Genomic DNA, 25,998 nt, shown 5'->3' on the forward strand with positions numbered 1-25,998 from the left:
GTTTGCGGATGTGGCACCTGTGGCTTTTCCAGCCTCAGATATGGGTTCCCTCGGTTTGGTTTAATCTGACAGATGTTTGATCAAGCAGGATTCTTGTTGGCAAATGGCACAAACCAGCTTGGGTGACTTCAGAATCAAAAGGAACAATGAGAATCTGGCCTGGTGGCTAGCGGTTAAGTTCGCACGTTCCACTTTGGTGGCCTGGGGTTTGCAGGTTCAGATCCCGGGCGTGGACCTGGCACTGCTCGTCAAGCCATGCTGTGGCAGCGTCCCACATAAAGTAGAGGAAGATGGGCACGGATGTTAGCTCAGGGCCAATCTTCACACACACACAAAAAGAAAACAAAAAATGAGAGCCCCTTTCTCCAGAACAAAAATGAACATGAATGCCAAAGGTTTCATTTGTTTTCAAGAGATTTTAAATGAATAAAAATAACAATTTTCATTCTTTAAGGGATTCTTGAGTAGCCTTTGGAAACCCCCACCATCAAATGAGGTTTCTCAAGGACGTATTGCATGTACGATTCGTTCATTTGTTCACTTATTTATTGAGCTCCTGCTGGGAGCTGGGATGCTGACAGGAACAAGAATGCAGTCCCTGCCCTCAACCAGGTCCCAGTCTAGTGATGGGAAAAGGCACCGAAAATGTCGATCCCATATTGATGCACAGGGGAATAATGGGAGAGCCTAGGAGGAACACCAAGCTGCCAGCAGTGGAGGAGAGGCTGGTGGGGATTTAGGGAAGTGTGATACCTGTGCTGAGCCTTAGAGGAAAAGAGTTCATCTGCCAGGGACTTCAGTTGAGTGTGGCAGAAACTCAACCCAAACTGGGGTAAGCAATATATAACTGGAAAACCCAGGGATGCCTTCAGGCATGGCTGTATCAAGGTACTCAGGTCTAGCCATGAGGTCAGGACTCCACGTTGTGGCTCTGTCTCTCCCTGTCTCAGGGCTTTCCCTTTTGGCAGGCCCTCCCCTAGTGGTCCCAAATGGAATGAATTCCCATTGCGCCATCCTTCTCAACTCAGCTACCCTGACAGAAAGAGAGCTCCTCTTTCCCTGTCCTCTCATTGGCTGGCTTGAGTCACATGCCCATCCTTGAGTCCATCTCTATGGCTGGGGGTGATTTACTATTCTAACAGGTCAGGCCAGGGTCACGTGGCCAATCCCTTGAGACTGGCAGGCAGGGACCTGGCTATGGCCCCAGGATCAGGGAGAGATGGTCCCTCCCTCCCCTTTGTGACCAGAAGTCAGGAGAATGGCTGCTGGGCAGGCAAAGTCCCCAAAAGGCCCACTAAATTTAGATGAGGGGAGTAGAAGGAAAGGCGTTCTTGGCAGAGGGAACAGCATGCACCAAGGCCGAGTGTGCAGCACTCAGTTCAGGCTGAGAGAGGAGACGGGAGGCCTGAAGCCGGGACGAGGTGCCCGGTCTCCCGGGGGACCGGCTGGCAGCCCCGCACAGTAATAACAATAACACCAGCGAACGCCCTTGACTCAGTTGATCTGGATGCTCGTCCTAAGCAGCGAGCCGTCTTCATGGCCACTTGACCGAGGAGGAAGTCAGGCCCAGGGGAGTCGGAGAACCTGCCCGAGGCTGCACAGGCGCAGGGAAGGTCGTCCTACGGGTGCAGAAATGCCCGCCTGCTCCGTGCAGCAGAACTGGGTCTCAGGGATGCTGGCGGCTGCAAGGGCATCTGGGAAAGTGGCTTTAACTGGGCTCATTAGAGCTGGAAACAGGATAAAACTCTCTAAATAAAAAAGAAAAGGAATGTAAACTGGTGCAGCTGCTGTGGAAAACAGTACGGAGCTTCCTCAAACGATTAAAAAGGGAATTATCAGGGGCCAGCCCGGCGGGGTAGTGGTTAAGTTCACGCTCTTGGCTTCAGCAGCCCAGAGTTTGCAGGTTCAGATGCAGGACGCAGACCTAGCACCACCCATCAAGCCACGCTGTGTCAGCGTCCCACATAAAATAGAGGAAGACTGGCACAGATGTTAGCTCAGTGACAATCTTCCTCAGCAAAAAAAAAAAAAAAAAAGGAAAGAAAAAAGAATCATCATGATCCAGCAAGTCCACTTCTGGGTATAAACTCAGAAGAATTGAAGGCAGGGACTCAAAGAGGTCCTTGCACACGTGTTCACAGCAGCCTGATTCACAAGAGCCAAGAGGTGGAAGCAACCCTGCTGTCCATTGATGGCCGACCAGATAAACAAGAAGTGGCCCATCCCCACAATGGAATATTACTCTGCCTTGAAAAGGAAGGAAGTTCTGACACAGGCCACACCACAGATGACCCTGGAGGGCATTAAACTAGGTGAAATGAGCCGGTCACAGAAAGACAAGATGTGATTCTATTCACAGGAGGTCCCCAGAGGAGTCACGTCCACAGAGACAGGACGGAGGACGGTGGGGGCAGGGCCTGAGGGAGCTGGTGTTCAATGGGGACAGAGCTCCGGTTTGGGAAGATGAGAAAGTTCTGGAGACGGCTGGTGGGGATGGCTGCACAGCCATGTGACTGTGCTTAATGCCACCGTGCTGGACACTTCAAGATGACCGGGGCTGTCCCTGGGGCGCCGGGGGTCCCCTGAAGCAGCTCAGCCTGGCTGTCTGTAGGCCGCCGTGAGCCGGCCCATCAGGGGGTCAGCAGGAGCTGGGAGGCCCAGATGTTCACGCTGGATGCCCAGATGTTCTGTGCAGCGCCCGTGCCAGCCTCCAGGGGCTGCCCATCGGCTCGGAGCCCCCCGCCCTGCAGGCACAAGGCAGGCGGCCGTCGTTTGGATGCCCGTCGTCACGTCCATGTCCTCCTCGTCTGCGCGCTGCCATCCGGAATGTCTCTGGTCCGCCTCAGCCCCCAGCCTCATCTCCATCCTTCCCAGCAGCTCCCAGCTCCGCGTCGTACCCTCTGAAGTGCAGCCGCTCTGCTCCTGGTACAAGATCCAGGCGACCAGTCCAGGCTCACGTCCGCCACCCGGGCCACAGGCCGGAGCCACGTGCCTGCTCGCGGCCCTGCGCTGCCCGCCAGGCCCCGTGCGCATGCGCCCGCGCGGGTGGAGGAAGGCGGGCTCGCGGGTCCCGCCTGCCCGGCGCGCGGAGGTGGCCGGTGCCCACCAGGGTGGCTGCCAGAGGCCGCAGCGTGGTCCCCTCCGCGAGCTCGGATGTGGCCGCAGCCCCAGCCCCCGGAGGAGCAGCGGGAGGCGGCATCCTGGGAAGTCCCTGCCCCGCCAGGCCCTTCTGCTCCGTCTGGGGGGGCGCTTTGTCAGGACGGCCTCGAGCTGAGGCGGAGGATGAAGATGCTGACTCGCAGCATCCGAAGGAGAAGAGGGTCGCTGTTGCGTTTTGTGGGAAGAAAAGCAGGGCCTTCCGGGTGCAGGCCGCTGGCGGTGGCCAGGGCACCTGCACCTGGGACACGGGTGTCACGTCTGGTCCCCCCACCCAGGACCCCGAGTTCCAGCCCCTCCGGCCGAGGGGGAGCCCAGTTCCAGGCAGAGCGGGGGCGCAGGAGGCGGGCGGGCCCGGGGGGTTTCCGACGGGGTTCCCCTCCCTGGAGCCCGGGGTTCCTGGAAAGGAGGGGTGAGGGCACCAGGCTGACCGACACCGAGCGCCACCGAACGACACTGACCACTCGGCCGCCAGGAGGCGCTGCGAGCCCAGGCCGCCTGCGCGGGGGGAGCTCCAGCTTTCGGAGGAGGGTTTTTTCCCTCTCTTTTCTTTACTTTTTTTTCTTTCCTTCTTCCTTCCTTTCTTTTCCTTCCATCCTTTCTTTCTCCCTCTCTCCCTCCTTCCCTTCTTCCTCTTCATTTTTTTCTTTGTTCTTTTTTTATTTATTTATTTTTGAGGAAGATCAGCCCTGAGCTAACATCTGCCAATCCTCCTCTTTTTGCTGAGGAAGACTGGCTCTGAGCTAACATCATGCCCATCTTCCTCCACTTTATATGTGGGACGCCTACCACAGCATGGCTTGCCAAGCAGTGCCATGTCTGCACGCAAGATCTGAACTGGCGAACCCCGCGCCGCGAAGCGGAACGTGCGCACTTAACCGCTGCGCCACCCGCTGGTCCCTCTTTTTTTATTTTTAATCCAAGCAAAATACAACCATAAAATTGAACTGTCTCATCCATTTTAGGTGCACAGTTCAGTGGCATTAAGCACAGTCACATGGTTTTTCTTTCGTTGTTTTTGTTGTCCCTTCCATTTTTTTAAACTTTATTGAGGTCATATTGGCGTATATCACTGTGTAAGTTTCGGTGTGCATTATTGCCTATCGTTTCTGTACAGACTGCATCGTGTTCACCACCCATAGTCTAGTGGTGACCTGTCACCATATATATGTGCCCCTTTAACCCTTTCACACAACCCCCCACCCCCTTCCCCTCTGGTAACCACTAATCTGTTCTCTTTGTCCTTGAGTTTATCTTCCACATATGAGTGAAATCATGCGGGTGTGTGTCTTTCTCTGTCTGGCTTATTTCACTTAACATAATTCCCTCCAGGTCCATCCATGTTGCTGCAAATGGGGCAATTTTGCCTTTTTCCTGGCTGAGTAGTATTCCACGGTATATAGACACCACATCTTCTTTATCCAATCATCGGTCGATGGGCACTTGGGTTGTCCCACGTTTTGGCTATTGAAGCTCATTCACATTGCTGTGCAGCCATCCCCATCATCCGTCTCCAGAACTTTCTCATCTTCCCAAACTGAAGCTCTGTCCCCATGAAACACCAACTCCCCCTCCCCCAGCCCCTGGCCCCTCCATCCTCCTTCCCGTGTCTGTGGTTGTGCCTCCTCTGGGGACCTCCTGTGAGTGGAATCACACCCTTTCTGTGCCTCGTTTATTTCACTGTGTTCTTCATCCCACAAGCAGTGGGTCCCATAAATGGGACAGAGCCTTGTAAGACAACATCCCAGGAGGACGCAGAACGAAGGCATCGCTTCCCGATCGCCTCCTCAGAATGGAATGCGGGGCTCAGCTTTCCCCTCTGGGGGACTCCTCGTACCCCGATGGCTGACCTGCAGTCTTGACGGGAGTCGAGACCTCCCGCCACCTTCGCTTCTGCCCGCATCGGTCTCTCAACCTTGGTCCCTCAGCAGTTACGAAAATTCAGGGACGTACAGTCTGTTCCCGCCACTCCGGGAGCTGCGAGCCCAGCTCTGCCCCCGGGGGTCGTGCCTGGGAGGCCCCGCAGCCCAGAGCTTTGCAAACCAAGGACAGGTTGTTGGTAAATGAGAACCTGATCCTGGCCTTTGGGACTCGCATGGCTGCCCAGCCAAAAGGTAAACCGAGTCTGGCAGTTCCTCCTCACCTCCAGGGCCCCACCCTGGTCCCACCTGGACCAGAGCAGTCACCTCCTCCTCTCGGGTTTCCCAGCTCGTGTCCTGGACCCCTTCAGGCTGTTCCCCCCACAGCAGCCAGAGGGCGCCCGTGAGCACCGGAGTCAGGCCCCCTCCCTGCTCTGCTCAGAACTCTCCATGGCTCCCACCTCATTTGGAGTAGAAGCCAAAGTCGCTCCTGCCACCCACCAGGCCCTGCACGACCTGCCCCCGTCCCCTCCCTGCCCTCGCCTGCCCCTCTCACTCCCCTGCAGCCACAGCCGCCTCCTACTGGAACGTTCCAACCTCAGTCCCACTCAGGTACCTCGCTGTTGCTCCTCCCTCTGTCACGGTGCCCTTCCCTCAGCCACGTCTTGGCTGTCCAGGTCTCACCTGAAATGTCCGCATCCCCAGGGAAGCCCCTTCCTTTCCACACTCTAAGGTCAGCCCAGTGGCGTCTGGGACACTGTTGACATTCTTTATCTTGCTCCAGGTGGTGGCTACACAGAGGTGACAACATGAAACAAGTCTCCTGAGGCGAACACCTAAGTGTCTGTGCTTCATGGTCTGTGTGCTGAATCTCAATAAAAAATCATAAAAATCGGCATCTCCCACATGAGCCGCGCCTTTGCAGGGTCTCACGAATTTGATGCCTGGAAACCATCTGGTTGATTTGTTCCCTGTCTGTCTCCCCCACGACAACGTCGCCTCCAGCAGGGGTGGGATCTTTGTTTCTGCGGCGTCCTCAGCACCTAGAATGTTCCGGAGACATGGCAGACACTCAGGGAAAGTTTGTTGAATGAAGAAGAAATATGAGGAAGTAAGAACCAGAAAGGACAAGTGACGTGTCCAAGGTCACAGAAGTGATGCCAGCAGGACAGAGAGCCGACCCTTCCCGCTTCTGGCCAGACTTCCCACACCTCCAAAGCTTTCCGGGGTCTTCCAGATCATTCCAGATATTTCCAGACCCTTCAGGAAACCCTTCAACTGGGAGCAGGCTGTAAGTGATGCACTTCGCATGGATGTATTTCATGACCCACGACAAGGTGGGGACCATTAGTGACCAAACTTTTTACGTCGGGATTCATGTCGATTAATAAGCAGCCAGTGAGCTAAATATAAAGTATAACCTGAGAGGTGTCACCTCTCCCAAGCTCTCGAGCTCCCTGCCTTGCACTCCACTCCTGCGCCACTGCCACTCTCCGGTCCCCTTCCCGAGGCCTCAGAGTGAGTCATCTGCACAGTTTACCACTTGGATCCTGCCACACCCGGTCTCTGCGGCCCCCAAATACTTTCCTCCCTTCGAAGGGCGCGGAGGCCTCAGGCGTCTGTCCCGATTTTATTTTGACCCCCCCTTCCACGCGCGCCCCGCCCTCAGCCAGCTTCCCCCCATCTCTTCCTCAGCATCTCCCGCTATTTTTAGAGCAGTTTTAGTGTCACAGCAAAACTGAATGGCAAATGCGGAGGTCGCCCACAGGGCCCTGCCCAGCGCACGCGCAGCCTCGCTCGCTATGGACGGGGCACTTGTTACCATCGATGAACCGACACTGCCGCGTCACTAGCACCCAGAGTCCACAGGTGACATTCCGGTTCCCTCTTGGTGTCATACATCCTATGAGTCTGGAGAAATGTAGAATGACACACGTCCACCATCACAATATCACTGCCCGAACAATCCTCTTTGCCCCACCTGTTCCTCCCTCCACCCCAGCCCCCCGCAGCCGCTCATCTCTCTGCGGTCTCCACAGTTTTGCTGTTTCCAGGATGTCGTCAAGTGGGGATCACACAGTATGGAGCCTTTCCAGACAGGCTGCTTTGACTTAGTAACACGCATTTAAATTTCCTCCGTGTCTTTTCATGGGTTCAGAGCTCATCTCTTTTTATTTTTATTTTATTTATTTATTTATTTATTTATTTTGCTTGAGGAAGATTGTCGCTCAGCTAACATCTGTGCCCAGCTTCGTCTCTTTTCTATGTGGGTTGCCGCCACAGCATGGCTTGATGAGCGGTGAGTAGGTCCGCGCCTGGGGTCTGAATCCCAGAGACCCTGGCTGCCAAAGCAGAGAGTGCTAACTCAGCCACTGCGCCACTGGGTGGCGCCTCATCTCTTTTTACACTGACTTACATTCCATTGTCTGGATGGACCATAGTTTGTTTATCCATTCACTGCTGGGAGTCCGCATTTTTGGCAACAGGAATTCGTGGGCAGGTTTTTGTACGGACATAAGTTTTCAACTCATTTTGGTAAATACCAAAGAGTGAGGTTTCTGGATCACGTGGTAAGAGTATGTTTAGTTTTCTAAGAAACTGCCCAGCAGTCTTCCAAAGTGGTTGCGCCATTTTGCATCCCCCCAGAAATGCACAAGGATTCCGATTTCACGGCATCCTCACCAACACGGGTTATTTTCTGTTTCCGTTTTTTTTTTTTTTTTTCAAATAATGGCCATCCTGACGAGTATGAAGTGGCGTCTTGTTGTCCTTTTGATTTACAGTTCCCTAATGATTAGTGATGTTGAACATCTTGTCACGCCCTTATTGGCCATTTTTTCTATCTTCTGTGGAGAAATGTGTATTTACGTCTTTTGCTATTTTTTAATCGGGCTGTTTGTCTTTTTGTTATTGAGTCACAGAGGTTCTTTATATATTCAGGATATTAATCCCTTATCAGATACAGGATGTGCAAATATTTCGTCCCATCCCATGTGTTGCCTTTTCACACTGTTGATAGTGACCTTTGATGCACTATAGTTTTTAATTTTGATGAAGCCCAAGTTAATCTCTTTTTTCTTTTATTGCCTATACTTTTATACTAAGAGATCATTGCCAAATCCAGTGGCATCAAGCTTTACCCGTATGTTTTCTTCTACGAGTTTATGAAACTTTCAAAAGCTCTTCCTTTCAAGTCTTTGATCGAGTTTGAGTTCCTTCTTGTATACGGTATGAGGTAGGGTCCACCTTCATTCTTCTGCACCTAGATCACCGTTTCCCAGCACCGTTTGTTGAAAAGACTGTCCAGTCCCCACTGTACGGCCTCGGCACGTGCGTCAAAAGATCCTTTTGGCTATTTGGAGTCTTTTGAGATTCCATATAAATTTGAGGGTAGATTTTTTTATTTCGGCCAATAACATCTTTGGGATTTTGATGGGGATTGCAGTGACTCTGAAGATTGCCTTGGGTACTATTGACATCTGAACAGTCTTAAGCCGTGAACGTGGGCTGTCTTTCCATTTATTTGTGTCTTCTTTCATTTCTTTCAGGACATTTTTTAGTTTTCAGTGTATAAGTCTTCCACCTTCTTGGTTAAATTTATTCCTAAGTATTTTATTCTGTTTGGTGCTTTTGTAAATGGAATTGTTTGCCTAATTTCCTTTTTGGATTATTCTTTGATAGGGTATGAAATGCAACTTGTTTTAGTGTGTTGATTTTTTTTTTTTTTTGAGGAAGATTAGCCCTGAGCTAACATCTGCTGCCAATCCTCCTCTTTTTGCTGAGGAAGACTGGCCCTGAGCTAACATCCGTGCCCATCTTCCTCTACTTTATACGTGGGATGCCTGCCACAGCATGGCGTGCCAAGCAGTGCCATGTCCGCACCTGGGTTCCAAACCCTGGGCCACCGAAGCGGAACGTGCAAACTTAACCGCTGCGCCACCAGGCCAGCCCAGTGTGTTGATTTCATATCCTGCAATGTTGCTGAATTCATTTATTCATTCCAACAGTTTTTTGTGTATGTGGGCTCTGTAGGGTTTTCTACATATGAAACTTCTTTCGTACTTCTTCTTTTCCAACTTGCATACCCTTGATTTCTTTTTCCTGCCTAATTACACTGTCTACAACTGCCAATACCATGTTGATGGAAGGGATGAAAGTGGGCATCCTTGTGTTGTTCCTGATCTTGGGAAAAAGGCTTTTAACTTTTGAACTGTGGGAATGTTTCAAGTATTCAAACTAAGTGAAAACAGCCTTTTTCTCTAGTGGCCTTCCACTTCTCCTACTGGAAGCGGCCTCGGCATCCTCAGGCACAGCATGGGCCCGTTGCTTAGGACACATCTTGCCCTGTTCTCTCTCCTGGAGCTCTCGAGGACACAGTGGCATCTCGGTCAATTCTGACCCTCCCCCCACCACTGACAGGGCTCTCTCCGTGTCCTCAATGTGGGTTTGCTTTCCAGTCTGGTGTTCTGTTTCAAAAGAAGGACTAGCAGCCCAGGAGAAAGTTTGGGTTCTAGGAGCTGGCCCAGTGGCGTGGTGGTTAAGTTTGCGTGCTCTGCTTCGGCGCGCAGAGTTCGCCAGTTCGGATCCCGGGCGCAGACCTACATACTGCTGATCAAGCCATGCTGTGGCGGCATCCCACATACAAAATAGAGGAGGATTGGCACAGATGTTAGCTCAGGGCAAATCTTCCTCACCAAAAAAAAAGGAAATTTGAGTTCCAAACTATCAAAATCCCAACGAAAGTGGAATTCAGAGAGAGTGCATCTCTGCTCTTGTTGCAATCACCCCAACAATCTCTTTTCTTTCTATTTATTTATTTAACCTTTACCACAGGTAGGCACTGCAGATGCAACCATGGTCTCTGCCCTCGTGTGGCTTATGGGTGTTTTTATGGAGATAATTGAAGGCAGCGAGGTCAAGGCGGGTCCCTAATCGAACCTATCGGAAGGCACCAAGGCTCCCGCAGTTATTCACCCTCTCTCTGTGCCTGCTGGGCCACAGGCCAGATCGCAGCTGCCATGACACACCTCTGCCCAAAGGCTGGACTCCTTTGGGCTCTGAGCCTCCTGGTGAATTAATGAGCCAAAACGGTGGGCCGTCCATTAGAACGAGGAGGACGCTCACCCTGGGTTGTCTCAGGTGACTTTGCCAGCTCAGGAACTTTCAAATGAAAGGATTATTTTTCAGTGCTCCGAGGCAAAAGGTCTTCCCCGAGAGAAGAAAAAAAGAAAAGATGCAGCTGCAACACAGACACAGCCAAAAAAAAAGGCGAACCCATATATGGTGTGTACCATGTGCCAGGCTCGGTTCTAATCACTATATACAGGCTGCACTCGCTTTATTGTGCTTCACAGATAATGCATTTTTCACAAGACCCTCCCCCAGCAACCAGATTACCACTCACTGAAGGCTCCAGGGGTGGTTAGCATTTTTGAGCAATAAAATATTTCTTAATTAAGGGATGCACATTATTTCTCTAGACGTAATATTGTTGTAGTCTTAATAGACTACAGGAGAGTGTAAAGGTAAGTTTTATACGCACTGAGAAACCACGAAATTCGAGTGACTCGCTTTATTGCGGTATCTGTCCTATCGCCGTGGGCTGGAACCGAACCCACGACATCCCCGAGGCATGCCTGTGTGTCTATCAATTTGCTTAAACCTCGCAACAGCCCTATGAGCTGGTTACAGAAGAAGAAACGGAGGCTCCAAGGAGTAGAAGTGGAGAAACAGCGTGACCCCGTCCTCAGGGCAACATGTCACCATATCCACACATGGCAGGAACAGAAGGGACCTGGAGATTTCCACAGGCAGGTCAAAGGGACAACTGAGGACAGCTGCCCCAGAGACCCTGTGCAGGCCTTGGCACCCGAGGAATGCTCCTTGCAGAGTTTTTGTGGCCCTGTTCCAGGTCTGTCCTTACATCTCTGTCGAGCTAGCTGTGTAGACATCTTATTTACGCTAAGTTCCTTCCCGGAGGAAAACGTTTCTGTTAATCCTTTCCAGGCCTGTTGGGGCCAGAACGTTGGACTCACAACAGACACTGAGCTTGTCCGGTCTTGTAATTTTTCCGAAGGGCGATCAAACCCAGAACTCTTACAGACACAAAAAAATGTAGCACAAGGTAGAAGGAGCGGAAGGCGGTGCTGACACTTTTGTAAATGTCGCAACTCCCAGAATTTGCCCATCCTCGTCAATTTCCCCAGGCGGTGGCTGATATTTCCTTTGACCCTGACACTGAAGCTGCCAAGTAAGGGGAACAGGCATTATCTTCTTTGAAAGCTAATCCGCTCGCCCCAGGTCTGTCTGATTCCGCGCCCGAGGCTCTTCAGGGCCAAAGTGTGCTCATAAATTTCTTCCTCGGGATTAATCACCAGTTTTTTTTCTATGGGTTCAATTGTCCCCTTTCTGCCTCTTTTCTGCCTTCTCTCATGGGCTTCCCCATCGGCCCGCTGAGAGGTTAGTACCCCGCTGGCCCAGGTCGGTTTGTAAGACCCCAGAGACTCTGCTCATTCCTGGTTGACCCCTCCGAGACGGCCAGACTTTTTGTGGGGTTCAGCCAAGATCCGCACACGTGCCTTCTGGGCACGAATTCCACATGGCTCTCCCTGGTCCCCCAAAGCTGCTCTCCGTCGGCCCTGAGCATCAGCATCAGGACCAACTCGGACAGCCCCCTGTTTTGTTTTAATTTTGCTCTGGGGCGAGGACACGGCCTTTCTGTCTGTTTCACTCCCTCTCGTAAAAGGAGAAATCAATATTTACATCAGGCTCCAGGTATCGGGTCAACTGACTTTAGAAACGTTTTTGCTCCTCCTTCAAGCGCTGGCTCGCACAAAACAAAATCCATTTGGGGCTGGACTTTTGAGGATTTTTTTTTAAATGCCTCGTTGATGACTGTTTATACGGTGATTTGGAAGAACCATCTACAAATTATATACGACTAAACTCGGTGAAAATCTATCCACAATTCCTAGAAAGGAAAAAAAAATTTAAGGGAGCGCTTTCAGGAGACGCAGCTCCAGTTTGGGACGACTCCTATCCTCCTGGGGTACAAAATGACAAATGAGGCAGCCCGCCCGGAAGCGGCTGGAATCTGAGTCAGGGTTTCAGGGGTTAAGGGGCCCATGTCACATCGGCCGTTCGTAACTCCTCCTCTCGAAACTCCTCCTCCCGCAGTGAGGCGAAGATATTTGAAAATCACCCCACCGCAAACTCCTCCCCCTGCGAGAAACCTCACATTGAAATGCTGCAAATGACGGGGCCCCCGCGTGCAGTCGCTGCTGGGCCGCGCGAAGCCCGGGTTTCCACCGCCGACACAGCAGACAGGGACCCGGGCCGGGGCGTTACTGGCGGAGGCTGGGAGCATGAGGCTCGCGGACTGGCGGCTGCGCTGGGCCATCGCCCTGCTCCTCGTCGCGGTGGGGGCTGCAGGTAAGGCTGGCTCCAGGCGCCCGCGCAAGTTTGGGATGAGCCTCCTGAACTCGGGGAGCACCTTGGCAATTTTTGGGGGGAGAGAGCGAAAAGCGACTCCATCCTGGGGAGACTTGTGGGAAAATGGCACGAAGTCCTTCCCAAACGGCTGGAGGGAGCGCAGAGCGGGGCGCGAGTGTTTGGGGGAGGTCTGGGGCAGGCAGGGGAAACGGGGTGCGGCTGTCCCCCCAGGTGTCTCCCTTGTCTCCCCCAGAGCGGAGTACCGGGATAGCCAGCTCTGGGGAAGGTGGGACCCCCTCCTGGAGTCATCCTAGGGGCGAGGGTGACCCGAAGCCCGGCTGCTCAGCCTGAAGGGCCCTGCGGGCGCTCCCCTGCGCGCGTCCACGGGCGGCTGTCCCCGCGGCGGCCAAGCGGGCTTTGTGCCTCCCGAGGGCGCCGCGGGCTCCCGGGCCCCGGCGGAGGGCATCCGCCACCGGGACCTCGCGCGCTTCTGCCGGGAGCCACCGCCTCCGGCCTTGCCCCTGGCCTCGCCTCCGGCCCCGCCCACGGCCCCGCCCCTGCCCCGCCCCCGAACTCCTATTGGGCGCGATTGGAACAGGCGAGCCTCGAGCCACTCCCCTTGGCCAATGGGAGGCGGTGACTGCGGAGGCGCGCGCGGTGTGGGCGGGGCTTGCGCACGAGTGGGGCGGGGCTTGCGCACGAGTGAGGCGGGGCTGGCGCGACACTCGCCCCGCACCTGGTTCTCCGGGAGGCGAAGAAGGCGACGCGTCGTGTCGTCTCGGGCACCTGTCACCAAAAGCGGCGACACGTCCCGGTCCCCTGGAGCCGCCTCCGCGAGCGTGATGAGGCGGCCGGCGAGCGCCTTGGCCCCCATCCCGGTTTCCTCCCGGATCGGTGACAAGGCCTTGGTCCCCGTTGTGTCCTCGGGGCCACCCTCGCTCCACCCGCCCGGGGCAAGTTCGCAGATGGGTCCCCGGGCCACCCTCGGGGCCTCGGTTCCTTCTGAGCTGAAACACTGTTCCGAAAACTCCCGCCCCTCGGTCGGACGCGAATGGCACTTCGCGGAGACCTTCAGCCGGGCCGGGACAGCGACAGCAGAGGGACCCCTGAGGGTCGTCTTGTGGGTTCAGAGGCTCAGTGGGTCCCGCAGGGCGATTTCTCACTTTAGGGCGTTTCAAACTCAGACTCGGGCAAGAGTCTGGTTGGTGCGCGATCCTGAGTTGTCCCGGGGCTGTAAGTGACCGCCCGCGGCATCTGACCTCGCCCTGGAAAACAGATAAATGGTCCTTTTCCTGCTCGGAACCGGCCCAGCCTGAGATTGGCTGCTCAACAGAATGGCAGGAAGCTTTCTTCATTGGCCCGGAGGTGGCTTTGAACTGGAATCGCTCCTTGTGACACATCCGTTTCCCCTGGGAGGGGAGGAAGGGAGGTGGTGGGCCCACAGAGCCGGTTATTCTAAGAGTTGGGCTGCCCAAGGGTGTGAGGCGCAGGGAGCTAGGCTGGGTCAAGAGACAGCGGATTAACCTGTACTTCACACGCTCACGGCCACCTTCCCTAAGAGAGAATCCTGGCGGGGACGTCTGGAGCACGATGGGTGGCCTGCTTTAGTTTCCTCTCTTGCTGGGTGGTGGAGGACGTGATGGGTTTTCTGTGCTCAAGGAGGCTCTGAGTCCTGATGTGTCCCCGGACTCCTGAGCTAGCGGCTAGTCATTCCCCCCAGAGTTGTGTATTTGTGGCAGCCCTGGCCGCTCCGGCTTGCTCCTTCAAAGCATTTCCCGGAGCAGCAGGGGAGGGGCGTCATGTCCCTTTCCTTAGGGAATGGAAGTGGCTGGACTCTGAACCCCATGCCTTTCCTTTGCCAGATCAAAAGCAGCGAAGAGTTGTGTGTGGGGTATCCACTATGCCAAGGGCACACCCAGACTTAGCGACAGGACAGCCTCCTGCTGGCAGTCGCGTCCACTTCTGCAATGTGCCCCAGGGGGCTCACCGGACATTGCAAGGCATCCTTTCCTTCCAGGGCAACACGGGCCAAAGAAAGGAGAGCTTTTTTGAGACTGAAAACTTTAAGGAGAGTTACATGCCTCCTTCTGTCTTTCCAGGCTGGTCCTGCTGGGATCTGTGGGGTCCTCCCCTGAGAAGACCCACTTCTAGAGGCTTTTGTGGCTCGGCTCTCTGACGGCCCTTCACAAGCCGCACTGAGTACGTTCATAGTACCCACACTTTGCCTGTCTGTCTGTCTAGCAGTGACCAGTGTCGGAGACAGGCCACCCCTCCCCACAGCAGCTGGCAGCACAATCTACTGTGGAGGTCACCCCCGGGGTGACCTTGATGTTACCTAGTTTGGAAAAGAGCACGGGTAAATCGATCTCTCACCATTTCCAGCCGCGTCTGGTAAACTTCTGTTTTCAAGGAAACGATTCTCTCTGCAGTTTTGATTTTCCCAGGCGACCAGTGTCTTCGGGAGCGTGGGAAAGAAAACATCGAAAGCGTTTACCACCTCATTTGTGTGCTGGCCAAAAAGCAGAAATGTGTATTCTCCTTTTCTGTTTCGATAACCTTGTTCCTGACAGGTTACTTGTAACGAGAGATCTAAGGGCTATGTTTAGAGATTTATTTTGAGGTGGTGCCGTGCTTAGGTCGTTTTAAGCGTCCTCAGCACGGGGACATATGGGAGGGGGCTCTGGTTTGCTTTTGCTGAAATTCAAGTGAAAGTGACATGGAACACCCAAAGTTGCTTCACAACAGGGAGGAAATGAGAACAATGTGTGGTTTCTTGGGCTGTGGGGTTGAAACAGGACCAGCTCTGTCCCCTTGCTCAGGATGGTGTTGCCTGCTGTGGGCACACCCGTCTGATGTGCTGTCACTTGGCGCTCACTTGTCTTGATCTCTGTCCCCAATGGCCTTGCACCTAGCAAGGCTCACTTCTCAGCCGACTGCTGTCTGGCTGCGCCCGGAACAGTAAAATCCACCCAGTTTTCATACAAACATTGTCTGGAGCCGTTGGCAGCTGTGGGCAGGCCTGTTCTGATGAAAATAGGTAGTGGCAGCCTCTTCCTGTTGGTGAGGTCCTCAGTCACCCGTGGCTGGCAAATATTTGGCGAACTGTTGCCAGGGGAAGGCTTGGTGTCCAGGAAAGAGTCATTGTTCTTTATCTTTACCCCTCTTCAAAGGTCTTTAAGATGTTATCAATATTTCCGGTGGCACATTTTGCTTTTAAGATGGATCCTTTGCAAAGGCTGAGAGATGAGACCAATAGATTTGAGATCACCTGGTGGTGGCGAGGCGGGAGGTGACAGGGATGACAGAAGCCCCTCCTCCAAGATTCCCCCGGCCTGAACTTCCTTCTGATTTTTTTCTGAGAGGCCTCCAATTTCACTCGCTTTTTGCGCACCCCGTGTGCCAGCAGCAAAGAGAAGTGACTCATTTCCCCCGTTTGGCACAATTATGATTCAGCTGTGAGTCAGTGGGGCGTGGGGTGTATGCTAAGGCCCCCGGGGGGGAGATATCTGTTGGGATCGGTAGTTGAGCAATGCAGGTATCAGGATGTGTGAACACAGCACATTCCAAAGCCCGACCCGTTCGCTTCCGTCTTGCCCCTCTCTGTGTCCTCGTCCTCCTCGTCACTCGGCTCCCCACTGTGGCCCCCGGAGCACGGCCTCCCCGTAACTCGGTTACCAAGTTCTGTCGATTTTCCTAAACACTCTGTATTCCTCCATCTTTATCAGCTCTATCCTCCTTTTTGGCCCCCCTCATATCTCTCATAGTCTCACCTGACTGGTTTCCTGACCTCTGGCAGGACCACTGGATTAGAACGTCCCTCTTAAATTGAGGTCTAATTGACATATTATAAAATGGACAGATATTTAAGGGAACAACAGTTTAGTGAGTTTTATTAAATGTCTCTCTGTGTAACCGCCTCCCGTTAAGATATAGAATATTTCTAGCCTTCCAGAAAGTTCCCTTGCGCTTTTTTCTAGTTCATTCGCCAGCGTCACACACCAGAGGCAGCCACTAACCTGACTTCGATCCTTTTGGATTAGTTTTGCTGAACTAGAACTTCACATAAACGCAATCAGAGTTCGGACTCTTGAGCAACAGAAGCCAGACAGACACACAGACACAGTGTTTCAGCGATTCCTCTGTGGCTTTTATCAGCCATCTGTCCCTTTCTGTCGCAGAGTTGTATTCCATCGAACGAACACGTCACCTGCTCCTTTTCTGTTCTTTAATCCTCAACAACAGTCTCCTGGGAATAGGACCCACCCTTCCCCTCCATCTTCCAGATGAGGGAGCTGAGGCCCAGAAGGATTAATTCAGTGGCTCAGTTCTAGTGTCATGGCCTGCAAAGTCACTTCCCCAGGTCTGCGCGTCTAACCACCTCACGACACTGCCTCTTGGAGAAGCTCCGAGAAAGTGCTGGTTGAACCATCAAAGCAGAAATGAATGAGGGGGCCGGCTTTCTTCCCTGCACCCCTTTACCAGAAATGCCAAGTCAGTTTCCCCCTCTGTCCGTGTGTATTCGAGAACTTCGTTATTTTTTCTTTACTTTTTAAAAATTTCAAGAACGAAGCATTCTGAGAAGAAAACCACACAACCCCGAAAGGAATGAAAGGAGCGCCTTGCCACTCTTTCCTAGGCCGAAACACAGATAAGATTTTGTTTCTTAGAAAAATAGGACCCACTGAAAACTATGACAGTCGTGCAGCGCTTAACCATGGGCATGCATTTGATCGATGCGTTGCTGGGTGATGGCATCGTTAGGTGCTTTCCTTGTTGTGGGGACATCAGAGAGTGTACTTACCCAAACCTGGGTGGGATAGCCTACTACGCACCTGGGTTGTCTGGTCCTAATCTTTTTTATTTTTTTTTTGAGGAAGATCAGCCCTGAGCTAACATCTGCTGCCAATCCTCCTCTTTTTGCTGAGGAAGACTGGCCCTGAGCTAACATCCGTGCCCATCTTCCTCTACTTTATATGTGGACGCCCACCACAGCATGGCTTCCCAAGCGGTGCCATGTCCACACCCGGAATCCCAACCAGTGAACCCCGGCCACCAAAGCGGAACGTGCGCACTTAACCGCTGCGCCACCCGGCCGGCCCCTGTCTGGTCCTAATCTTAAGGGACCACTGTTGTGTATTCAGTCTACTGTTGACCAAAACATCATTATGCGACACACAGCTATAGAAACTCTTCTGCCCCTCGCATTTTTCTCCCCTTAACAAGGTAATTTGGGCAGCTTTCCATGTCACAACATAGGATAACCGACATCTTTTTCACTGGCCATAGGGGAGCTGCGTCCTCGTTGTACATGGATTTTGCACACGCAGCTGTATATCTACATTTAGATACAGAAACACCATCTCAGGTTGTGTATTAATGATCTCTCGCTCATAGCAAATTACCAAAAAACGGAGTGGCTGAAGACAACGCGCGTTTATCCTCCCACAGTTTCCGCGGGTCAGGAGTTCGGAAGCAGCCCAGCTAGACGGTTCTGGTGCAGAGGCTCTCGCAAATTTGGAATCCGATGACTGCAGGGAAAAAAATGTTTGCAGGGGGGCCTGGCCCCATGGCCGAGGGGTCAAGTTCATGCGCTCAGCTTCAGCGGCCCAGAGTTTTGCCAGTTCGAATCCTGGGCGCGGACATGGCACCTCTCATCAGGCCATGCTGAGGTGACATCCCACATGCCACAACTAGAAGGACCCACAACTATGTACCAGAGGGCTTTGGAAGAAAAGGGAAAAATAAAACTTTAAAAATATACATATATATTTGCAGGGGCTGCCATCATCCGAAGGCTTGACAGGGGCCGAACACTCCATTCCAAGATGGTGCACTCAATGGCTTGTGGGGGAGGGTCCTCATTGCATGGAGCTCTTCAGGGCTCCTCGTCACAAGCTTCCCCCAGAGCAAGTGACCCCAGAGAGGGTCCAATCTGAGAGATCACAGAGGGGGCCACGGTGCCTTCACGATCCAGGCTCAGAAGCCACACCTCATCACGTCTACCTTTTTCTACCACTTACAAGCAAGTCACTAAGTCCAGAGTACATCCCAAGGGTGGTGAATTAGGCTCCTCTTTTGAAGGGAGTGTCACAGAATTTGCAGTCATATTTTAACTTGCCACCAGCTGTTCCCTCCTTTTCTCTGTTATAAGGAAGACTTTGGACCTCTCTGAACTTAACATTGCTGGATGCATGTGTTAGTATTTCTTCCGGGTCCCAGGGACTTTGCACTTTAGTCCCTTTTTTTTTTTTTTTTTTGCTGAAGATGATTAGCCCTCAGCTAACATCTGTGCCAATCTTCCTCCACTCACTTGCTACGTGGGTTGCTGCCACAACATGGCTGATGGTGTGTAGGTTACCTCACCGGGATCTGAACCCACAAACTCCAGGCACTGAACTGGAGCCCACCGAACTTAACCACCAAGCCTCGGGGCCGGCCCCACACACTTTAAATTTTGACAGGTTCTGCCCTGTTACCCTCCTAAAGGCTAGAGGGTGGAAGAGCTCCCGTTTCCTGGAATCTTTGCCCATCGAGGTGCTGGACCCTCCCTGATTTTCGCCCACCTCTTGAACAAAACGACTGTCAGGCATTGGGCTGTGGCTGTGTCGGCAGAAAGGATGAAAAAGACACTCCTCACCCTCCCGGAGTTTAAGTCTAGACTGGCAGGAACACAGGGAAACAGCTGATTTCCAAACAGTGTGACAGGAGTGAGAAACTAGCGTTTCAGGAGCTCACAGGGTCGGGGGCCCAAACCCGGTTTTTCGGCGGGTCAGCCTCAGAGGGGTGGAGTCGGGAGGGGGCCCTGCAGGCAGAGGGAACTGCAACTACTTGGGGTCTGAGGTTGTGAAACGTTTAAGGGATCTGGCCCAGTGGCAGGATGTGTCGCCCTCGGGGGTCATTGCGAAAGGGGCAGCAGAATGCTGCCTGGACCGTGTTGTAACTCGCCGGATTTGCGGGGCGGGGCAGCTGGGGAAATCCAGTGCCCCAGGCTGCTCTCATGTCCTGGCTTGTGGACAAGCTTTCGATCGACAGGCAGAGAGGAGACGGGATAGGAGGAAGGAGTGCCGGCCGTGGGTTCACGCGCTTGGAATGGAAGCTTCTAGGCCCGTTCTTTCTGCTCCCCTCTGGCCGTGGGCCCCCTTCGCCTCTCCGCCGGCTTCAGTCTTGGCAGTGACTTAGGTGGACACCACAGTTCTTCCATTGGGGCCAAAGATGGGGTGAGCTGGAGACTCATAGCTCTTCCTTCATCAGTTTAAGGTCTTGCTTTCACGTGGCTTCAAGCCCTAAAGTCTTTTTCACCCCCAGAGGTTCCACAAATCTGTATTCCCCTTCATTGTTCCTTTTAAAGAACTGGGGTGTTCTAATGTATGTAATCTTTCAAGGACTTTTAAAAAATAACTTTTTTTTTTTTTTTTTGGTGAGGAAGATTGGCCCTGAGCTACCATCTGTGCCAGCCTCCCTGCATTTTATATGGGATGCTGCCATGGTGTGGCTTGACAAGCAGTGCTAGGTCCCCACCTGGGATCCGAACCTGCGAACCCGGCACTGCCAAAGTGGAACGTGTGAACTTAATTACTGTGCCACCCGGCCGGCCCCTAATTTCTGTTAATTTTTGTCTCTTTATATTTCCTCTCTACCTACTAGAGAGAGCAGCTCAAGTTTTCCTTCAGCTTCATGGTTTTACAGGGTCAATTTCCCTCATCCCTATTTCCAACATGGGTTTGCAACATGCTAAATAATTTTCTTTATTTGTATGCATGGAAGTTCGGATATGTTGTTCCCATATCCCCGTGGGCCCAGACTCTGGACTCAGCAACTGTTCTAGCAAAGTCTTACACGTTGTCGACACGTCTCGCTTTCCGGTACATTCTTGGCCTCCTCCTCTGTCCTTCTGGGTCATGAATTGAATTTACGGTGTGAGTTTCGTTTCCAGGGAATTGGAGGGTCCGGATAGGTTTCTATTCCTGGAGTCTGTCGGTTGGCGGGAAATAGACGCAGATGCTTTTCCGCTTCCGGTCCGCGTCTGACTCCGCCCCCCCTCCCCCCCACCCCCCAATCCAGCGCAGGGCGAGTGCGGGAGGCGCGAGTTCCGGTGCCGGGACGGGAAGTGCATCTCCTACAAGTGGGTCTGCGACGGCCGCGCCGAGTGCAGCGACAGCTCCGACGAGGCCCCGGAGACGTGCAGTGAGTCCCCTGGGACGTGACAGGACCCCAGCCTTTTCCACGATGGTGGGAGACAGACGAGGGGGAAAACGGCCAGCGCATGGATGCGTTCAACCAGGAACTGGGAGATGGGGAGAGAACATATTACTGGAACTGTCCTTTAATGGCTCTTTCTTAAAAAATTGCGGTGAAATTCATATAATGTAAAATTAACCATTTTATTTATTTATTTATTTTGAGGAAGATCAGCCCTGAGCTAACTGCTGCCAATCCTCCTCTTTTTGCTGAGGAAGACTGGCCCTGAGCTAACATCCGTGCCCATCTTCCTCTACTTTATACGTGGGACACCTACCACAGCATGGCCTGCCAAGCCGTGCCATGTCCGCACCCGGGATCCGAACCAGCGAACCCTGGGCCACCGAAGCAGAACGTGTGCCCTTAACTGCTGAGCCATTTAAAATTAAAATTAAACATTAAAATTAAGCATTTTAAAGTGGCCAGTTCAGTATCATCAATACATTCACAGTGCTGTGCAACCACTACCTCTTTCTCATTCCAAAACCTTTATATCACCTAACATCTGATTTTTTAATAAGCTCTTTTTTTTTTTTCCCCTGAGGAAGACTGACCCTGAGCTAATATCTGTTGCCAGTCTTCCTCAATTTTATATGTGGGTTGGTGCCATAGCATGGCTGAGGAGTGGTGTAGGTCCAAGCCGGGGATCCAAACTCGTGAATCTGGGCCACCAAAGTGGAACACACGAACTTAACCACTAGGCCATGGGGTCGGCCCCTAACAAGCTCCATTAGATGCCCTTCCTTGTGACCAAGAAAAGTGGAATTGGGATGGACACCCTCTTTCTCTGGGGTCTTCTCTGCAAAGTGAGGACCTGCGAGGCAGTTGGGTCTTCCCTTGGAGTTCAGCCCGCTCCCGTCTCTCCCACAGTGTCCGTCACCTGCATGGCGGGAGACTTCAGCTGTGGCGGCCGTGTCAACCGCTGTATTCCTCAGTTCTGGAGATGTGATGGCCAGGTGGACTGCGAGAACGGCTCGGACGAGCAGGGCTGTCGTAAGTGTGGTTCCTCACCTGGCTGCCTGCGCGCCCTGGCCGCGTCCGCGGAGCCCAACCAGGTTCCGGGCGGCAGTCATAGTCTGTTCCCCACGAGTCCTGCCCGAGCTGGGTATCAGCTGCTCTTCCATTGCCTGGCACTTCGGAGCGGGGTGTCCGTCTTGGCACTTTGATTTTATTTATTATTACTATTATTTTTTCAATTCTGTAGATTTTTTTTAATGGAGTAAGCCTCTCCAAAAGAAATAAACTGGGAAAAACTTAAATAAGTAAGATCATATCAACCCAAGTTCAGAAAACACAAAAACCCATAAGAGTCTTTAAGAAACAAGCGTATTTGCTTTCGTTTGCCTTAGAAATGCACGTCTCAGCGTGATGAGTGGCTGATGAAACCACTCCTTTGTTATAGAATAAAATAAGTTAGTGTTCTTTTCCAGCCACTCTTTTTTCTCGTTCCACCTTTATTGAGATATAATGACATATAACCTTGTGTAAGTTTAAAGTGGAGGATGTGATGATTTGATACACGTACATATTGCGAAATGACTATCACAATAAGGTGAGTTAGTGCCTCCATCACTTCTCATAATTATCACTTTCTTTTAGGGTTTTTTTTTTTTTTTTTTTTTTTTGGTGAGGAAGATTGGCCCTGAGCTAACATCTGTTGCCAATCCTCATCTTTTTGCTGAGGAAGGCTGGCCCTGAGCTCACATCTGTGCCCATCTTCCTCTATTTCATGTGGGATGCCACCACAGTGTGGCTTGATGAGCAGCACTAGGTCTCCGTCTGGGATCTGAACCTGCGAACCCTGGGCTGCCACAGCGTGTGAACTTAACTGCTAACACCACCAGCGGGCGCCTTTTTGGGTTCTTTTAATATTAATCATAAGCAGACCCTTAAATAGTGATTCGCGTGTGCCTGGCCCAACCTGAGTTCTCTGCACCTGTCAATTCAACATTCCTCACAACACGACGAGACACGGTACAGATGAGGAAACTGAGGCACAGAGGGGGCACAAGAGCAGGGCAGGGAGGGGCCGTGGTTCCCAGTCCAGGACCCGTGACCGCCACCCGCACCGCCTCTCCAGGGTCTGCTAACCGGGTGGGGCCTCCGCTGGGCTGGGTGTCCCCATCTGCGGAGGGGCCGGTGCTGGAGGCTGCCCGGTGATGCCGCTGTCGTCTCCCCGTGCCCCGCAGCCCCCAAGACGTGCGCCCAGGACGAGTTCCGCTGCCTCGACGGCAAGTGCATCGCGCGCGAGTTCGTGTGCGACGCGGACCGCGACTGCCTGGACGGCTCGGACGAGGCCAGCTGCCCGGCGCCCACATGCGGCCCTGCCAGCTTCCAGTGCAACAGCTCCACCTGCATCCCCGAGCTCTGGGCCTGCGACGGCGACCCCGACTGCAAGGACGGCTCGGACGAGTGGCCGCAGCGCTGCGGGGCCCGGGACGCGGCGCCCCCGCGCGACGACAGCCCCTGCTCGGCCCTCGAGTTCCACTGCGGCAGCGGCGAGTGTGTGCACTCCAGCTGGCGCTGCGACGGCGACCCCGACTGCAGGGACAAGTCCGACGAGGACAACTGCGGTAGGGCCCCGTCCCCGTGCGTCCCGGGTATGGGACCCGTGGCCCCTCTAGGGGGTTAAACCATTTCCAGTCACATTTCTTTTTCCACAAGGGGCGCAAGGCGCAGCTGCCTGTATTATTTTGCTCCAGAAAAGATCCTGGGCTCCAGGCCTGGCTGGTGACATCCGGCCCGTGTGACCCTCAGCCAAGGACCCAACCTCACTGCGCTGTGGTCCTCTCCCCTGTAGCATGGGCAACAGCATTGGCCTCTGCGGGCCTGGGAAAGTCCAGGGCCGCCAATGGAACTTTCTGTGATGGGGGGCCTGTCTCCCGTCTGTGCTGCCCCCACAGTAGCCGCTGACTAAGGTGGCAGGCACAGTGAAGAACAGGGTTGGTAGTTTTATTGAATTTTGATTAGTTGACTAGCCACACATGGTTAGTGGCGCCTGTGCTGGAGACAGTGCCGATAAAAGGTGTGGCCCTGGATTGGCCCCGTGTCACTGCTCCTTGAACGAACGTCGTTGTCGCTTGGCTAGTGAGAGAGAACCACTGTGAATCTAGAACATGCTTTCCTTTTCCTGTTTCTTTGATGTCTTTGTCCACATACACAGTGTTCATAGAATTGTAATTACTATGCAGATATAGTTAGATTTTTTTTTTTGGTGAGGAAGATTTGCTCTGAGCTAATATCTGTTGCCAATCTTCCTCTTTTCTTTTACTTGAGGAAGATTGGCCCTGAGCTAACATTTGCGCCAGTCTTCCTCTATTTAGTATGTGGGTCGCCACCGCAGCATGGCTTGATGAGTGATGCCGGTCTACACCCGAGATCCAAACCCATGAACCCGGGCCACCAAAGCAGAGTGCACCAGACTTAACCACTATGCCACAGGGCCAGCCCCCTAATTAAACTTTTTTAAATGTCACATTTTAAAAACAATTGATAACTTTGCATGTGATCCATACTGAAAATTAGCAGAAATTAATTTCATCCCCATAACTTAGAGCAGGCTTCCCTCACTCTTTACAGATAGGGAAACTGAGGCACAGAAAGGCTGGGTGCCCTTCTAAGGACACATCTGTGAAAACTAAAAATTTCATCATTCTCTGCTTTTTAGCTGTCATCAGAGCTCTCGTTATGCTAGAGTTGCATCCAGTTGTCTTTTTCCTCAATGCAAAGACACATGCGAAGATTCAAAATAGGATCTCTCTCCTTTTTACTTATATCATTGCTGAGCGAGTCTCGGCTTGAACTCGCAGAGCTCCAAAAATGTGCATGGTTTTTAAAAGGAGAAGGGGGGATGGTTCAGCCCACAGATTTATTCTCTCTTTTCGCTGACATCCTGAAATCGAATATTTGAATTGCAAACATTTTATTGTGAAATATGACCCACAGGAAAGTGCATGAAATGTGAACTTTCGGCTTAACGAATTAGTACAAAGCAAAAACCTGTTGATCTGAAAAGGCACAAAATGAGTTTATTCAGGAATAGCCAAAAGAATTGCAACTCAGGACGTGCATGCTAAGGCAAGGCATAGGCAAATACAATAAATAGGGAAGGGGAGCTGCTTTTATAGGGATAAAGGGGGAGGGAGGCTCTTCTAAATGAAAGTCCATTGGCGGAAAGTAACAGTTCAGGGTGGCAACAGCTTCTCATTGGCTGGGCTGCAGTGTTTCTCATTGGCTGAGCTGTGCTATTTACATTGGCGGGGCTGTGGCATTTCTCATTGGCTGAGCTGTTGCCAGGTGAGGAGAGAAATCTTCCTTCCCCAGTAAAGTAGTTTTACTTTGTGTCTAAGGTGCAAGCAGGTCCTCTCTTCCCATTTGGTGCAATTGATGATGTGTCACAGGGCATGAGAGCTCCCCCTGCAGGCCTTCATGGCTCTAGTTAGCTAAGGTTTCTTTTATTAATTGCCACAAACTTGCGTGAGGTCCACGTGTGTACTGTGGCCAGCAGTGACCTAATCCAGTCACCCCGTGCGGCCCCGAGCTTTAACTGTAATGTCTTTTTTCACGTCCGTCGTCTTATAGCCACTTTTCCTGTCCGCAGTCTCTGTCCTTTGAACGGCTGTGTCAGACTCAGGGCATTGCTCTCATTTCTCATCATGTGCTTGGCCGGCCTCTGTCGAGATCGGGCTGCGTCACTGCTGTCTGCTGAGCATGGCCGGCTGGGTCTGTGGCTTTTGAGTGAATTTTCAAGGAGCTCCTTGAGAAAAACCAGCACGTGTCTGTCTTTCCCCAGCCGTGGCCACGTGCCAGCCTGACGAGTTCCAGTGCTCTGATGGGACCTGCATCCATGGCAGCCGACAGTGCGACAAGGAGTATGACTGTAAGGACATGAGTGACGAGCTGGGCTGCGTCAATGGTGAGCTGCGCTCCATGCCGAGGGGGTCCTGGGCCTGTGGGGACGAGCACGGTGCATCCCAGGCGAGGCAGGAGCCTCCTAGGTCAGCCCCGCACCAGCTGTGTGTCCTTGGGCAAGTTACTTGACTTCTCTGAGCCTCACTTCCACTCATCTGAAAAATGTGCATAATGAAAGCACCTATTTCAGGACTATGAGATTTAACGAGGTCGAGCGTCCAGAGCTCACGTCTTTGAGCTCAGAGTTCTATGTACAATACAATTCCACGTGAAGAGAATTCAACCGTATAATTAATGCAATTCATTAAGATGTGTGATAGAACTATTAATGACAAAATAAGGAAGTGATAAGCCTCAAATTCAGAATTATCATTACCTCCGGGGGCGTGGCAGAGGGTGGCGG

General features: G+C 52.5%; 1 protein-coding gene across 1 annotated transcript in view; it reads left to right on the forward strand.

The window, feature by feature from the left end:
* Positions 1-12,228: 12,228 nt before the first annotated feature.
* LDLR (low density lipoprotein receptor) overlaps positions 12,229-25,998 on the forward strand; it is a 29,639-nt gene continuing 15,869 nt past the window's right edge. Inside the window, exons 1-5 of the mRNA XM_014865504.3 lie at positions 12,229-12,446; positions 20,508-20,630; positions 21,555-21,677; positions 22,874-23,257; positions 25,477-25,599. Coding sequence (XP_014720990.1) covers positions 12,380-12,446; positions 20,508-20,630; positions 21,555-21,677; positions 22,874-23,257; positions 25,477-25,599 — 820 coding nt within the window. The 5' untranslated portion in view covers positions 12,229-12,379. The remainder of the gene's footprint in view (positions 12,447-20,507; positions 20,631-21,554; positions 21,678-22,873; positions 23,258-25,476; positions 25,600-25,998) is intronic.

The sequence above is a fragment of the Equus asinus genome, chromosome 20 (assembly GCF_041296235.1).
Source record: "Equus asinus isolate D_3611 breed Donkey chromosome 20, EquAss-T2T_v2, whole genome shotgun sequence".
In the NCBI taxonomy this organism is placed as follows: Eukaryota; Metazoa; Chordata; class Mammalia; order Perissodactyla; family Equidae; genus Equus; species Equus asinus.